The sequence below is a fragment of the Ammospiza caudacuta genome, chromosome Z (assembly GCF_027887145.1).
Source record: "Ammospiza caudacuta isolate bAmmCau1 chromosome Z, bAmmCau1.pri, whole genome shotgun sequence".
Taxonomy (NCBI): Eukaryota; Metazoa; Chordata; class Aves; order Passeriformes; family Passerellidae; genus Ammospiza; species Ammospiza caudacuta.
Genome location: NC_080632.1, coordinates 87,673,766 through 87,689,665, shown reverse-complemented (window position 1 = coordinate 87,689,665; position 15,900 = coordinate 87,673,766). Strand labels below are relative to the sequence as shown.

General features: G+C 53.5%; 1 protein-coding gene across 2 annotated transcripts; it reads left to right on the top strand.

Annotated features, from left to right (window-relative positions):
• The first annotated feature begins 205 nt into the window (after positions 1–205).
• On the top strand, positions 206–13,798 carry FECH (ferrochelatase). Of its 2 annotated transcripts, none has more exons than XM_058823377.1 (11): positions 206–375; positions 4,153–4,258; positions 5,318–5,437; positions 5,753–5,901; positions 8,051–8,185; positions 8,408–8,514; positions 9,257–9,355; positions 9,463–9,570; positions 9,893–10,057; positions 10,460–10,519; positions 10,778–13,798. In XM_058823377.1, exons 3-11 carry the CDS (start codon positions 5,340–5,342, stop codon positions 10,910–10,912), a joined length of 1,056 nt encoding a protein of 351 aa, XP_058679360.1. In that variant the 5' UTR covers positions 206–375; positions 4,153–4,258; positions 5,318–5,339; the 3' UTR covers positions 10,913–13,798. The 2 variants fall into 2 exon arrangements, with proteins under 2 accessions (XP_058679360.1, XP_058679359.1); XM_058823376.1 differs by lacking the exon at positions 206–375 and adding an exon at positions 1,733–1,813.
• Positions 13,799–15,900: the final 2,102 nt, after the last annotated feature.

The window sequence follows — 15,900 nt, the reverse complement described above, 5'->3', positions numbered from 1 at the left end:
TAAGTGATCGGTTTTCTTCATCTTGCATGTTATATAAACTGGTCTAAATCAGCAACCAATAAATTATGGCAACACAAGCTGGTGTGCAAGACAGTATTTGAATGCCTGTTCGTTTTACTGAGTCTGTGGAGCTTGCTGCTTGATACAGTGTGGACAAAACCCCGCTTACCCAAGTGCAGTAAACGTACCCCAAGAACTGGCATGAGCTTTTTTTCCCTTTGTAAACAAAATCCCCACTAATTAACTTAAAAGCATGATTTTTTTCTAATTTGGAGGGACCATCTCAGCTGCCCAGTGAAATGTGCTGGAGACAATCAATGTGGTGCTGACTAAGGCAGCAGTGCTGGGGGGAGCAGCCTGGACTTCTGGCACCAGGTAAAGACTTTATAAAATACTTTGCTTTTATTGTCTGAAGTGATGGGAAGGCAGGAGTGTCAGGAAAACATCCCTTGTTTGGGATGAGTTCTCAGTCCTTAAACCTGACAGGGCTGAGCTGCTTTATAAAGGTTAAAGGCCTTCTTATCAGGGGAGCTGCTAGAGGAAGGCCTGAGGACTTAAGAAGTGCTCATGGAAGAGGCAGATCAGATAAGGAGCTTAAAAGGTGACCAGATGAAAGATGCTGTGGAACTTACCAGAGACTGCTGTGCAATTCCCTCATAGCTGGTGGAGAGAGGTGGGCTGGGATCTGGGAAAGATGCTCAGCTCTTAGGAACACAGGAGAACCTGCATTTATTTTTATTAGACAGGGAAAACAAGCCTGCAGAAGAGAAAAAATGTGTAATCAGAACTTGGATCTCATCCTCACTTTCATTTTCCTTCACAGTATCTCCAGAAAGTGAGATTGGTAATTGGATTAGGAACTGGTATACTGGGCTGGCAGCACTGGTTTCAGGACCTTTCAGCCATGTCCCTGGCAGCTTTGGGGTGACTGTGCTTTAGCTTTGATTAGATTACCACTCCTGACATGCACTATTTTATATTTACTTGTGTTAAAGTTTACCTGGCCCTGCTTTGTAGGGCACTTTTGAGGAGCACGTGGTGCTGCCAGCCTTTGGCACCGAGAGCTGGCTCTGCCCTCGGCCTCCTGAGACGTGGGATGCAGGCCACCCACATGTGCAGGATAAGTGCTGTGGTGTTTGTTCCTCTGTGTTTCAATTGCAGTATCCTTATCATAGAATCATCAAGTCCAACCACCAACTTAGCACTACCTCTGGAATTCCTAAACCACTAAACCGCATCATCCAGTGCCAGATCCAGATGCTTTTTAAACACCTCCAGGGATGGTGACTCCACCATCTCCCTGGGCAGCCTTTTCCAGTGCCTGAATTCCAGTGCCTCAGTTTCTACTGGGAATGGAGTTTACCAGCTGAGCTCCGTGCTCCTGCACACTTGTGTCTGAGGGGTGCAGAGCCGAACTCTCGTCTCTCATGCGGCGCCCACTGAGAAAGCCCCCTGCACTTTTTACAATAACATTTTAAATCTCTTTTTAGAAGATTTTGCAGTTTTAAAACGTTTTGCAGTTTAGGGTGTCACTTCAAACCGGGGCTCACTCGCCTTTATTCCGTAAGACTCCACAGGGGCTACTGAGGGGAGCCGGGGCAGCGCCCCCTGCGGGACACCCGCCCCGGGCCCGCGGCCTGCAGTCCCCGGCCCGCCCCCTGGGCCGTGCGGGTGCCGGGGCGGTGCCGGGGCGTGCCGAGGCGGGGCCGGGGCGGTGCCGGGGGCGGTGTGAGGCGAGGGGCGGCGGCGGGGCTGTCTGAGGGAATGCGAGCGGCCAAGATGGCTGCCGCTGCCGCCGCTGCCGCGCGTCACCGTGAGTGTGAGGGCGCCGCCGCGATGGCGGGAATGGGGGCCGGGGGCGGCGGGTGGCCTGAGGGTCGGCCGGACACCGCGGGCGCTGCACGGGCGGGAGCGCCGCGGCACCGGCGGCACCGCGTTACACAACGCCCGAGAGGCGCCTTTCATAACGCTGACGGCGCTGGGGCCGGCGGGGCCGCGGGGCCGGCGGGCTTACCGGGGCTGCGGGAGGGCTTCGCGGGGCTGCGCGCGGTGATGGCGGCGTCCCCCCACTGCACTGAGGGGGCCGCGGGCGCGGGGTCTCCGCGGGCAGCCCGCAGGGCTCTGTCCGGCCGAGGCCAGCGCGCCCCGGCCCCGGCCGCAGCCCCGCCGCTCTCCCGTGCGGCTTTTCTGTGCGGCTCTGTCTGCTGCCCGCCGCGGAACCGCGCTCCGAAACAGCCGCTTTTTTGTGCGGTTCTATCTGGTGCCTGCCGCGGACCCGCGCTCTGAAACAGCCGCTCTCCCGTCTGTCTGAAGGGGTTGGTGCGGGGATGCTGCCGGTGCCGGTCGCTGCCGGCCGGTGCGGGCTGTGAGCCCGGACTCAGCGCTGCCCTCCGGCCGCGCAGCTCTCGCTGTGTCCCTGCCCGGAGGCACTTTGGGCTTACCCACCCCGCTGCTCGCTTTCGACTTTGATACCGTAGTGCCGCTTTTAAAACATGTGAAAGAGCACTTTTATCGATGCTCCATCAAGCTGGGATCGTACTCGTTGCACGTCTCACTCTGCGCTGTCCTTCACGATGCAGATGGAAACGTGCCTAAACCTCAGCCTAAGTCAGACGCTTGCAAGGTGTCCTGGGTTGGAAGGGACTCCTGGTCATTGATTCAGCTCCTGGCCCTGCACCGGACACCCAGCAATGCCACCCTGTGCCTGAGAGCGTTATCCAAGCGCTCCTGGAGCTCTGGCAGCCTCGGGGCTGTGACCATGCCCTGGGGAGCCTGATCGGTGCCCAGCCACCCTCTGGACCAGGAACAAGAGTTCTTACAGGGCAGAAGTATCAATGCAGCCATTGAAACTTCCCTTTTTATTGTTCTCTGTAACTGGCATATAGTGCCAGCGTGTCAGAAAGCAATAACCCCAGAACTGGAAGTAAAAAATGATTATTTGAAAAGGACCTTTCAGGCATCAGCAATGCTTGAAGTTCTTTAGTTTGCAGCCTTTTGTATCAGTGCAGATGCAGGCATCCATGGCTAGGCACTCGTGATCCCGTGTAAGAGGCTGGATTTGCAGGATGCGTTTTGTTGCCATTGATTTCAGCAGGTTTTGAGGCCGTTCAGCATCTGTTCAGGAGGTTATTAGAGAGCTGTGAGCTGTAAGATGCTCTTCCCAGCGGGTGGGTCGGCTGCTGAGGAGCTCTGTGCTGTTGGGGCTGAATTGCTGCTGAGCTCCCGTGGTCTGGCAGGGGAAATGTCGCACTGAACAATTGCCGGAGAGACGGGGATGCAGAATTTAGCCTTATTTTTTTTTCACCATGAGCAATTCACACTATTTCTGTGCTAAAAGAATACCATGTAATGACGATGAACTCCTGAGGAGAACGAAGTGTGCCTTTGAAAAGGCAGGCTGTAAGCAGCATGGAATTGTATGGAGCTGTATGGAATATGGGTTGGAAGGAGCCTTAAGGATAACCTTGTTGTGTTTAGCTTCAGGGCTGAATAAGGAGATGCTGAAGTGAGTCCAGAGAAAGCCATGGAGATGCTCCAGGGCTGGAGCCCCTCTGCTCTGAAGCCAGCCTGGGAGAGCTGGGGGTGTTTAGTGTGGAGGAAAGAAGGATCCAGGGAGACCTCAGAGCCTTTTCCGGTAGCTAAAGGGGCTCCAGGGAGCTGGAGAGGGAGGGGGATGTGTGCAGACTTGTACATGGAGTCTGGAGTTGCTGCTCAGCATTCAAACAGGAGCAGATGTCTAACCTGCATTGTAGACATGGTGTGGAAATCCTGTCCTGTCTGGGATTAGCCCAGGTGTGTCTGACCCACAGGAGGAGTGACACAGTCTGACGCTTATTCCTCAGGGTCAGCCCCTTGTTTCCACCGGGTGTTTTGGAGTTATGATTGGAACTCACAGATGAGCAAGGCTTTGCTTTGGATTTTGGTGTGCTGGGGGGTTTGTGTGCTGTGCCTGGGGCAGCTGCCCGTGCTGGGGGTTTGTGTGCTGTGCCTGGGGGATCAGCACTGCCCGTGCTGGGGGTTTGTGTGCTGTGCCTGGGGCAGCTGCCCGTGCTGGGGGTTTGTGTGCTGTGCCGGGGGGATCAGCACTGCCCGTGCTGGGGGTTTGTGTGCTGTGCCGGGGGGATCAGCACTGACAGGGCTGTGTCTCCGCAGTGCTGAGGAGCTGCAGCCAGCTGCGGGTGCCGCTGCGATGGAGAGGCCAGGCCACGGCGGCGGCGGTGACGGAGAGCGCCCGGCTGCAGGAGCAGCCCCAGGAGCGGTGGGTCTGTGTGTGGGTGTGTATGAGGTGTGGGTGCCCTGTGTGTGTGTGCGGGCCCTGCCTGTCCCGATAGCCAGGCTGGGCTGCTCTGTGTGTGTGTGTGTGATTGTGTATCTGCCTGCCTGCACTCACACTGCTGGGCAGGGACAGCCCTGCTCCTGCACAGCCCCTGAGCCAGGCCCACATCAGGCCTGAGCAGTGCAGGGACATTCATTATTGTCACTGTTCATTGTCATCCTGCTTCCTGGGTCTCATTCCTTCTGATATGTAGCAGACAGGGAATGGAAGCTGAGGTCCCGAAACATTGGGGCAGGTCTGGGCTCCTCTCAGTGCCCTGTTGTGAGACTTTGGCCTTAACAAAAGGGCAAAGCTCCCTGTGCAACCTGAACCATCTGCTGGGGAACTGAGAGACTGGTCTCTGGGCTCCCTTGGGCAGGGCAAACAATTCCATGGGGAAATTGGGCGAGAGTTGTGATCAGCAGCCATTCTGTAAATGCTGATACCACCGTCCGTGCTGCTGTGCCCTGTGGGACATGATCCTTACGACAGTGTGCCAGACCTGCACCCAGATAGAAAATCCATTCTGGTAAAACCCAACTCAAACACAACTGCAATGAGTTGGTGTGTAGAAAGGCTCCTTGCTGCTGTCAGTGCTGCAGGAGATGAGATGTGTCCCCACAGTACAAAGACAAAGACTTGTGTGAGTGGCTCATTTGCTTTCCGGGGAAGCTGCTGCTTGGTTTGGCTGGAATGCACAGCTGAGACCCTGTTTTATAACCTCGCTTAGAGCCAGCAGCTGTGAGACAGCTTTCTTAGTGTGTTTCCAGCTAAAGTCTGTGTTACAAAGTGGTTTCCTTTTAAAAAAGCAAAGATCATGTAGATACTTGTGTCTGGCCGTTCCTGTTTCTAGTGCAAGTGTTTACATAAGCAGGAGGAGCCTTGGGATAGGAGCTGCCTTTGCAAAAGGCAAATGTGGGAGGATGAGCTGGTTGTTTTGTCATTGTAATAAAAATACAAGCAGTGGGTCACTAGGATTTGGAATCTCTCTTGTTTTCCTAGGAAACCTAAGACAGGGATCTTGATGTTGAACATGGGAGGCCCAGAGCGGCTGGACGATGTCCACGATTTCCTGCTGCGTCTCTTCCTGGACAGGGATCTGATGACCCTTCCCGTTCAGAAGTGAGGAGCACTGGGATCTCCGTGGTACAGGCGGTGTTGGGTGTTGCTGTAACTATTTACTTCTGTGGAGGGCAGCACTCCTCGAGAGTGCTTCCTCCTGGGAGCAGTCAGGGCAGGGGACAGTGCTGGGACCCTCTGGATTGGGCCTGCCATGGCTGTTCTCTGTTAGCTGCAGGCCGAGGTGTGGGAAGGGGGGTGGAGCAGAGCACCACACAAGCCGTGCTGCATTTGGCAGAGATTGCCAGGCCAAGGCTGCAGGGCAGAGCTCGGGAGGGGGTTTGGGCTGTCTGCTAACACGCCCCTCTCCCGCTGCAGCAAGCTGGCCCCGCTGATCGCCAGGCGCCGCACGCCCAAGATCCAGGAGCAGTACAGCCGCATCGGCGGCGGCTCCCCCATCAAGAAGTGGACGGCGCTGCAGGGAGAGGGCATGGTGAAGCTGCTGGACAGCATGTCTCCTGGCACTGGTACTGCTCTGCTCAGCCCCCACGGGCTGCTTCTGCTCTCTGGCTTGGGACCGTTTGCTGCAAAGCAGCTTTGGCTGCCTGGTTTCCTTGTGGGGCGGTGTGCGTTCCCTCCCTGCTGGGAAATCCCATGGCAAAGACAGTGCAGGAGGGATTCCATTCATTGTGAGGTTGTTATGGAAGGAAGGCTGGGCTCGGGGAGCCACCTCTGTCTCTCCTGTGACCATGAGAAGATGGCTGTGGCAGACTAAGTGTGTTATTTTCAGGTGCCAGGAGTGTTCCTCGGTGTGTGGCACTGCCAGGCACCGTGCCTTGCCCTGTGAGCCCTGCTTGGGCCTGAGGAGGCCTGCACTGAGGACAAGTGGCTGAGGCCTAGAGGGGAGGAAAGGGGAATGTATTTCATGTGAGCACCAAGGTGGGCGTGGGAGGGGGTTCCCAGCAGCTGCTGCAGGGCTGAGAGGAGCACAGCTGGAGCAAAGACAAGGCTTTGTAGATGGGCACTGGAGGGCAGGCTGAGCGATAGCAGTGAGCCCCACCCGGGGACACAGCAGGAGATAAGGCTGGGCAGCTTGGCTGGCAGGGAAGGAGAGGCTCTCTTTGCCAGTCCTTCGTGATGGAAAACCTTCAAAGATGAGTACAGCCTCCTTTCCCTGTCTCTGTGTCACAGAATCCCTCCCAGCAGGGATGGCTGGTATGGGATAGCCTGTGCCACTGTGCCTGATAGCATCAGTTTGAGCTGGGGTCCCTGCAGGTGCAGTCAGAGCCTGAGGCCTGCTGTGTTATCCGAGGCAGGAGTGCTCTTGGAGCAGGAGCCCTGAAGGGTCAGCCTTGCAGCAGGTTCTGCAGATAAGGCTTGGAAGGTTTATCTGCTTTTCCCAGTGTCCCGCTCCCACTTGCTTTTGTTTGGTGACCACTCTCTGTGCAGTCACACCCTTCTCTGGGCACCTCTCCCACCTGATAAGTCCTCTGGAGGCTCCTTTTTGACTTGACAGCAGCTGCACTTTAACAATAGAATGTGCAGAGCACTATTATTTAAACAGCCTGTGCACAGACACCAACACCTCTCTTTGCTGCCCATGCCCTGGACAAAACCTGGCACTGGGAGGGCATTGCTTTCAGGCTGGCCGCGTTCTTCCCAAAATGTCCTTTGCCAGGTTAAACTCCTCCAGTCCCTGCTGTGGTCGGTCAAACTGCTGTCTTTAGTGCCACTGAGAGATGTTAATGGGGTTACTGGCTCAAGGGCTCCTGAAGTTGGGTCTTTATTTGCTGCTGCTCCCAGCTGGGAGCTCCCCTGCCTCCTGCAGAGAGCTGGGGCTGAATAAACCTGTTTCTGAATCCTGCACAAGTGTACGGAGTGGAGCCCAAGCACGGGACATCTGCTTCCTTCAGAAACCTGATAAATGTTAGTTCAGAGCCACTGACCCGGAAACCCTGACAAAGAAACTTTGCTTTTGTTCTCATAAGAACCTCTGTCCTCCACTTAAAAAAACAAACCAGCAAACCTTCCCTGCCTGCTTCCCGTCCCTAACCAAGCCATGCTCCCAAAGCTGGCACCCAAAAGATTGGAGATAAAAAATGGAGGAACCTGAGATCTCCTCAGGGGGAATCACATTGCTGCCAGAATTAGGTGTTAAAGCCATGCAGCTTTTTATGAAAGCCCTCCAAATTCAGGATGGGAGAGTGCGTGTACCTGATTCACTGCTCTGCTGCTTGGGTGCCATCAGAGCAGGCGTGCAGGGCAGGGAGGGCAGCTGGAGCTGTGAGGGCATCGGGGTCTTCATTTAGCTTCTGCTAGTGACACTGTTTTACCTTTATGTCCTTAAAATCAGGAGTTGCCCTGTGAGACACCGGCGCTCTGTCCAGGCTGGGAACTGTGCCTCTGCTAAGTGCAGGAGAAGCAGGCTAGTGATGTTCCTGCAGAAGCAAACCATACTATAAATCACTTTTAAATTCTAATCACAGCCCAGTGAGGTACCAGAAATGTGCTTACATGACAGAGCTTTACCAAAGCAGCCAGAAAATACCAGCAGGTTAATGTCAGGAAATACCAGCAGGTTAATTTCAGCAGTCCAGCCCGCTGTTCCTGTGTGTGTGACGTGTAACAATGTGTTTCTGTGTTTCTCCCTGTCCCTGTCCTGCCGTGTGTGTGCAGCCCCTCACAAGTACTACATCGGGTTCCGCTACGTGCACCCGCTGACCGAGGAGGCCGTGGAGCAGATGGAGAGGGACGGCATCCAGAGGGCCATCGCCTTCACCCAGTACCCCCAGTACAGCTGCTCCACCACAGGTGAGCCCTGGGCCTGTGGGAGCCATGGGAGCTCTGGCCAGGCTGCAGTGCTGTGTGAGCTGGGGTGTAATTGTTCCCACTGGAGACACTCAGCTCTGATTTACGGCTGGGTTTTAATTAGGCAGCATTTTAAAATATGATTATAGCTTGCTGCCGAGCTGTTCCAGTCTGACAGCTTGCTGGTGGCCTGGCTGAACGTGTGTTGCGAATCCTCTGTTTCAGGAAGCAGTTTAAATGCCATTTATCGCTACTATAACCAGAGAGGGGAGAAGCCCAAGATGAAGTGGAGCATAATTGACCGATGGCCCACACATCCCCTTCTCATTCAGGTGTGGATCTGAAGTTATACATTTTCCTTTGAAATACAGAAACAAATACTGAGGGAGGATAACAGGAAGGCTTCAATCTGAGGGTACATTTTAGCTGTGTGATGAAATGGGTCTTGTCTACCATGTCTGAAATTACAGGAGGAGAGTTATTTCATGCCCCATGCTTTGGCAGGATAATGTGTGAAAGCAACCACTGTGCACCTCCTGATTTAAAAGCTGGGGATGTTACCCTAATGGTGGTGGCTGGAAGGAACCTCTGCAGGCCATTAGTCCAAATTCCTGCTCAGAGCACCTCTGTGGCCAGCACACACAGAGATTGTGTTGGTTTGTCAGATTCCCCTCTGGCAGCACAGGGTAATTCCTAGCTGTGGCAGGAGCAGTGAAGGGAAGCCTTCGTGCTGCTCTCTTTCCAGAGAAAATGGCTCTTTGGTCTTCATGAGGGAGCTTTCGTGGGGGTTTGCAGTTTCTGTGGTGTGCTAAGCAGGTGAGAAAGCACCGAGGGCAGGCAGGGACCTGGGAGCTGCCTGTGCTGGTGACTCTGCTGACACACTGCCTGAGTGTGGTGCACACTGGGGGAATTTGGGAGTGCTCGAGGCTGCAGGGACATGGGAGTGCTGGTGACTTTCCTGACACACTGAGTGTGGTGCACACTGGGGGAATTTGGGAGTGCTCGAGGCAGCAGGGACATGGGAGCTGCCTGCAGTGTTCCCCACTCAGGGTTTGTTTGTGTTTCCCTGAGCAGTGCTTTGCCGATCACATCCAGAAGGAGCTGAACCTGTTCCCACCAGACAAAAGGAAAGAGGTGGTCATCCTCTTCTCAGCCCACTCGCTGCCCATGTCTGTGAGTTACCCAGGGCAGGGTGTGGGCACACAGTGTGGGAGTGCCAGGCAGGCCTGGTCCTTCCCAGGGTGTTCACCGTGCCAAAGGTGTGCTGTGCTCGGGTGCAGGTGGTGAACCGTGGTGATCCCTACCCTCAGGAAGTGGGAGCTACTGTCCAGAGGGTCATGGAGAAGCTCAACTACTCCAACCCTTACAGGCTGGTGTGGCAGTCCAAGGTAAGTGCTCGGGGGAGCTGAGCAGGTAAAGCCTGTGCAGAGTCTCACTGGACTGGAAAAAATACACCTTATTTATTATTTTCTTCAGTCTTGTTCAGGCCAGCCCAGGTTCTGTTCCTTTGAGATGTAATGGTGGGAAGTGTGTCTTCATTAAACATTCCATGGAGAGAGTGAGAAGTACAACCAGAAGCAGGGAAATAAAAAATAACTGTTTGTATCCCATCCATAACCTGCTCTGTCATGCTGCCTGAGGAAATGTGGGTGCTCTTTGTAAGAATGATTTAATGAGCGTTTTCCCTTTATTTCTGCCTTTTTGTTCCAGGTTGGACCAATGCCCTGGCTTGGTCCCCAGACAGACGAGACCATTAAGGGCCTGTGCCAGAGAGGAAAGAAGAACATGCTGCTGGTCCCAATAGCATTTACCAGTGACCACATTGAGACTCTGTATGAGCTGGACATCGAGTATGCCCAGGTTTTGGCCAATGAGGTCAGTGCTCTGTGCGCTTGGTCCCTGCTCTGAAATTATTACTCCTGCGTTCCAATTTGCTTTGTAGTTGCTTCTTGCAATATTATTTGGGGTTAGCTTTATTTTCCCATAAATCAAAAATTAACCAGAACTGGCTTAACCACAAAACAGGTGGGAGTTTGTCTTTCTAGATTTAGGTGTTTAAACCATTACAAATATTGCTCAAAAACAATGAGTCATTTTCATTCATTCAGTGAATGAATGACAACACAATGTAATGTTGCCCCATAGTAATTTTTGCTGTGATGCTGCATTTAATCCACTCATTTTGGGGTGACTTCTGAATGATGTGGGAAGATTTTGGAGGCTACTCAGTGAAGGATCAGAACAGGTTTAACTTTTTCCTTCTTGTTTTTGATTCAGTGTGGAGTTGAAAACATCAGAAGAGCGGAGTCTCTCAATGGAAATCCACTGTTCTCCAAGGTATGTGCTATGTTGCAGTGGCTGTACAGGTTTGCAGTTGTGTTTTCTGCTGGGTGTGGATGTTTTCAGGTGGTTTTAAGGCATTTTGAGTTTCAGAGCAGCAATGGAACCCCGTGTAGCTGATGTGCCCAGCACGGAGGGGTTCCTTGTGCCGCAGTTTGTGCGGTTTGGTCAGGAGGGGACGCGGGGTGCCCGGGTTGGGCTGGGGGGATTGCACAGCTGGATTTGCTCCCTCTGACCTCTCCCCCCTCCCCACAGGCCCTGGCAGACCTGGTGTGCTCCCACCTGCAGTCCAACGAGGTGTGCTCCCGGCAGCTGACGCTGTGCTGCCCGCTGTGCGTCAACCCCGTGTGCCGGGAGACCAAGGCGTTCTTCAGCAGCCAGCCCCTGTGAGCAGCCAGCGGCCCTCGGGACAGCCCAGGGCTGCTGTGGCCCTGCAGCACGCACAGCCTGGCTGGGGGCACCTTCTGGAGTTTCCTTTGGTTGAGGAGAGTTGTAGGAAGTAGGGAGATCAGGGCATTTATCCTGTCAGGTGTGAGGAGATCTCCTGTCATCCGACCCCGATGGGACTTATTGTGAGCCCAGTAGGACACACTGAAAATCCTACACAGCTTTTTTACAGTTAGCTTCTATTTCTATGCAGGGATTTATTGTGTGCAGGGTGGTCAGGAGCTCATTAACTTGGCCAGGTTGAAGGTGCACTGATTTTGGTTTTGCTTGAGGTGCAGTGTGACCAGCACAGTCTGTTGTCTGTTCTGAGAGGGACTTTGCAGCTGGCTTTGGAGACTTTGGAGATCAGGTTACTTCTAGTGCTTTTTAATAAGCTGTGTATGTGTATATTTATAATTTTTAATTTTTTTTTTAGAGCATAAAGATAAGGCTTTGTTTTGTTTTGGTTTTCTCCTGCCGGAAACTTCCTGTGAAAGCTTAGCTGGGATAGTAGAACACACAAAACTTGTTTACATTTTCTGGAAAAACATTTTCATTATCTGCAGAAAAGTATTTGAAGAGGATAAATTGAAAGGAATTAGCCTGCTTGGGTGATACTGGAGAATTTGCTCCATCGAAACTGCGTGTTTCAAGTCTAGCAGGAGCATGTGTGGAAACATGTTGGCTTATCTGTTAAGCAGAATGGGGTTTTAAATTCTTTTTATTTTTATTTAAAAAGGGCTTTTTTCTGTTTGGTGAAGTAAATGTAGGAAGTCAGGCTTGTTCTCCAGGAGGTGTATAGATCCACTCTGTGCTTTCTACTGTGCCACAGTGCTGTGGTTTTGTGGGGTACCTATGGAGTGCCGTAGGTAGGATCGACCTGGCTTGATTGCTGTTGTTCAGACGGAGACGATCGGTCAGGAGTGGTTTGGCTTTCACGCTGCAGATGCCTGAGCACAGAGGCTGCCAGCCCCCAGCAGGGCCGTGCTGGCAGGGCCCTGGCACCGGGTGTGCCCCCCGGGGCACAGGGTCCCCTCCTGCCTGCCTGCCTGCCTGCCTGCCTGCGGGGCAGGAGCAAAGCTGTGACCGTGGCACTGAGCCCTTCGTGGGGCAGCCTGCTGGCACCTCCTTGGGCACCCGTTTACTTGATGTCCTTAGCACTGAAATGCCAGGACCTGGGCACTGCAGGCTGGTTCCTGGAACTGCTGGTGGCTGGGAAAGCAGATGCTGTGCTGCTCAGCCCGGCTGATCTGCTCAGCAGTTTGCACCTCAGGTCCTTTGGGCACAGGGTGTTTAAAGAGAGAAGAGGCCTCCTGTGGTGTATCAGGGGTCTGTCCCCTTCTGGTTTATTGTTGGAATCAAGGATGGGGTACCAAAGGAACGGATGGATCCCGTGTTGAGCACCCATGGAGTGCTGTAAATCCCAAATACCTCTGAAGAGCTGCTTGCTCCACTGCCATACCTGCTTCCCAGGGTGAGACAGACTGAGATTCCTCTAATGCCAGAACCTCCTGCAGCACCCTGTTCCCCACAGAAAGTCTTCCTTGACCCCTCATGCCTGTGCCTGTTTCAGTGGCAGGGAGCCAGGAGCTTCTCTTCTCCCTCCTCTCCCTGCCCCTGGGCTCTGCTCGCTGCCTGGGCAGGGAAAAGGAGCACAAATGTCCAGGATGTCTGGGAACACTGGCCTTACACCTCTCCTTGATAAAGAACTTCCTCTGTTTCACTCCTCTGTGTGACTTTGGGATCAGTGCAAAGCAGTCTGGTCTGTCAAATCTTCCTGCCCACTCCTGTTTCCTCACAGCTGGGGGGAACGTGGACCTTCAGGTGGTCTGGGCTGTGACCACCACATTTACAAGTGTGGAAAGCAGAGGTTAACATCATATGAACCTTGTGGTATTATAAATACAGCTGGCTTTTCATTTTCATACTGGAGAGTCCTGTCAGTACTAGCTGGCACTGATTCTGAGGCATTACATTTGTCCCCTGTAATAAAAGGTACTTAAAATTCACTTTTGAGTGTTCTAACCACAAGCGGGATAATTACTCTGTTGCTGCTATTACAGCATCATGTGGAAATCACTTAATTTTCCAGCTCTTATCAGATGGAGCCAGTCTCACAGAGCTGGTGGTGCTGTTTGCTGTCAGAGGGTGGTTTTCTCAAGGTTTCTGAGGGGTTCCTCATCTCCCAGGCCGATGGCCAGCAGGTTGGGTGAGTGTGTGCCCTGAGGAGAGATGGATCCATGGTGCAGGTGCCTTCCTGAGCCCTGTCAGTGCTGTGTCCCTCTGAGTTTGCAGCTCACCCAGCACTGTGGAGCTCTGGCCTCAGGATGTCAACTGGAAATTGGAGTTAGGAACAGCCCATGGTGTCCTGAGGGAAGAAATGGGAGGGAAAGGGGTGAGCTTGTTTTCCTGCTTTAACACTCTGCAGTTCAGCTTATTTTTTCATTGTTGAGTGAATTTTTCTTTTTGAGTCTGTTTTTAACCTGTCCCTGGGTCCTCGCTGCATTTCAGAGAAGGTGCTGTGGCACCAGAGGGGTGTGGGTGGTGTCCGAGCTGGCCTCCTGCTGTCCCCTGGGAGGAGGATGGCACAGCTGAGCTCAGTGGAAGCTGGAAGCTCAGTGAGTTCTCCCTTCCCACCACCATCACCTTGGAGTGCAAGCTGCAGGCCAGAGCAGCTCCTTTGGTTCTGTTAATGCCACACGTGTACAGATCCTTGCTTTTGGCCCAACATATGCATTTCACATTGACCAAGGACTTCCATTTGATGTAACACAGCAAATTTGGATACTCCTTCTGTGTGTCGTTTGCCATAAGGATGGAATTCCAATTAAAGTTCTTTTAAGGAAATAACTGAGCTGTGTGTCCTTGTAAGAGCTCTTCATGCTGGTGTGTGAAGGTCTCTGCCCCTCTGGTGTCAGGTTGGGGTGAGTGACACCCTCTGAAAGGACTGAATGAGGGGTTTGCCCTGGTGTGGGATCCCACCTGATGGATAATTTATTCTGTTCCCTGTTAGCGGTCTCTGGGCAGCTCCTTGCTGATGTTGCTAATTAAGTGCTGGATTGATTATCTTCTAGAGCAGGGATTGGAGATGTTGGATACTTGAGCTGATCCATTAGTGATGGGGGAGAGCAGGATGCAAGCCCAGCCCAATGGAAGGTGGGCAGTGTGGAGCAGAGCAGTGATGGTGCTTCTGCCCTTCTGGAACCTCAGTGCAGGCTTTGCTGGGTTACCTTTGAGTGGGGATTGGCTGTGTGAGCCTGGCAGAACTTGGGCAATGTCATATTTGAATCCACAACAGTCTCTGACATTGTGGAAGCACTTTTCCTTCCCTCTCTCTTTCTGCAGGGCTCACTCTCCACCTGCTTTCCTGCTTGGCCATGGGTTTTTTGTGTTTCCAGGAGCAAATTTCTGAGGATGTATGGGCCGTGCTGTGTCTCTCGTGCACTGTGGAAGTACTTGTCTCCAGCAGCACAACCTGGGTGAGGGATTTGGCTGTCACTCAGCATTTCATGCCCTACTTCTGCCTGTAGAGCACAGGGATTTGCTCTACAGGCAGAAATTTGGAAATTTGGACCAGGTCTAAAACCTGCCTTTTGTCTTCCTGCTAAATTTGTGCTCAGCACTAAGTGCCAGGAAGAGGTTATTTAATCTGAGTCCATTGGCCTGGCTGATGAGCATCCTTGCCATGACTCTGGAGATGGATTGTCTGTCCAGAGAGGGATCATCTCCACACACACAGCCTTTGATCCCCGGGCTCAGAGGTTGCTCCTGTGACACCTGAGCCCCAAAGGCCCCACCAGGCCACCACGTGGGGAGGGAGGGATTTGCTCCTTCCCACCCCAGAGCTGTGCAGAGCAGGCTTGGAGCATTCCCCAGGTGGGAGCTGTCCCTGCCCCTGGATGTCTGTAGGCTCTGTTCCAGCCAGCCTGGGGTTCTGTGAGTCACTGGAGGTGCTGCTGTGCTGCCATGGCTCACTGGCAGGGAAAGGCATGCAGATCTGGGGCCTGGCAGTTCCTGGAATGACGCAGAGGGAATCCAGAGCGCTGCAGTCTCCTGTCATCTTTAAGGATGATCCCTAACGTGTGAACATCACCCGCTCTTGAGGCCTAATTGCGTTTCTCCAGCGAGCAGGTGCATTTCCAAGGCAGCTTAAACGAGCACTTAAGGGATAATGCTGGGAGCACTCTGGGGGGGCTCCGTGCCCAGGCTGGGCTCCTCACAGCCAGCTCCCCCAGCGCTTTTATCCGCACTCATTGGGCTCCTCACAGCCAGCTCCCCCAGTGCTTTTATCCGCACTCATTGGGCTCCTCACAGCCAGCTCCCCCAGCGCTTTTATCCGCACTCATTGGGCTCCTCACAGCCAGCTCCCCCAGCGCTTTTATCCGCACTCATTGGGCTCCTCACAGCCAGCTCCCCCAGCGATTTTATCCGCACTCATTGGGCTCCTCACAGCCAGCTCCCCCAGCGCTTTTATCCGCACTCATTGGGCTCCTCACAGCCAGCTCCCCCAGCAGAGTCATTGGGCTCCTCACAGCCAGCTCCCCCAGCGCTTTTATCCCAGAGTTATCGGGCCATTAGGGTTCTCTTTTACTGCCCTGGAGTTCTCGTGCTGTCAGGCGGGAGGGGAGGGAGGTGTAACACGACCCAAAGTGGTCTTGTATGTTTTAATCTGCTGGTTTCATATCTTATGGCTTCCTGCCATTATCCCTTTCTGAGCCGGACCCTGGAGTCGCTCCTGGAGGTTTGCTGTGTGCAGAGGCTGCAGGCAGCCTTCAGTGGGTTTCTGCACTTTCTGGCAGGCAGAGCGGGCCTTGGCTTGCTCTCGCCGTGTGTGGGCACTGGTGACAGATGTTCCCACCTGATGATCCCGCTGTGCTGTCCTGCCACGCTGCCTATTCCAAGGTGGTTTCTTTGTCCCGGCTGTTTTCCTTCAGCACCTCCATCCCACGTGT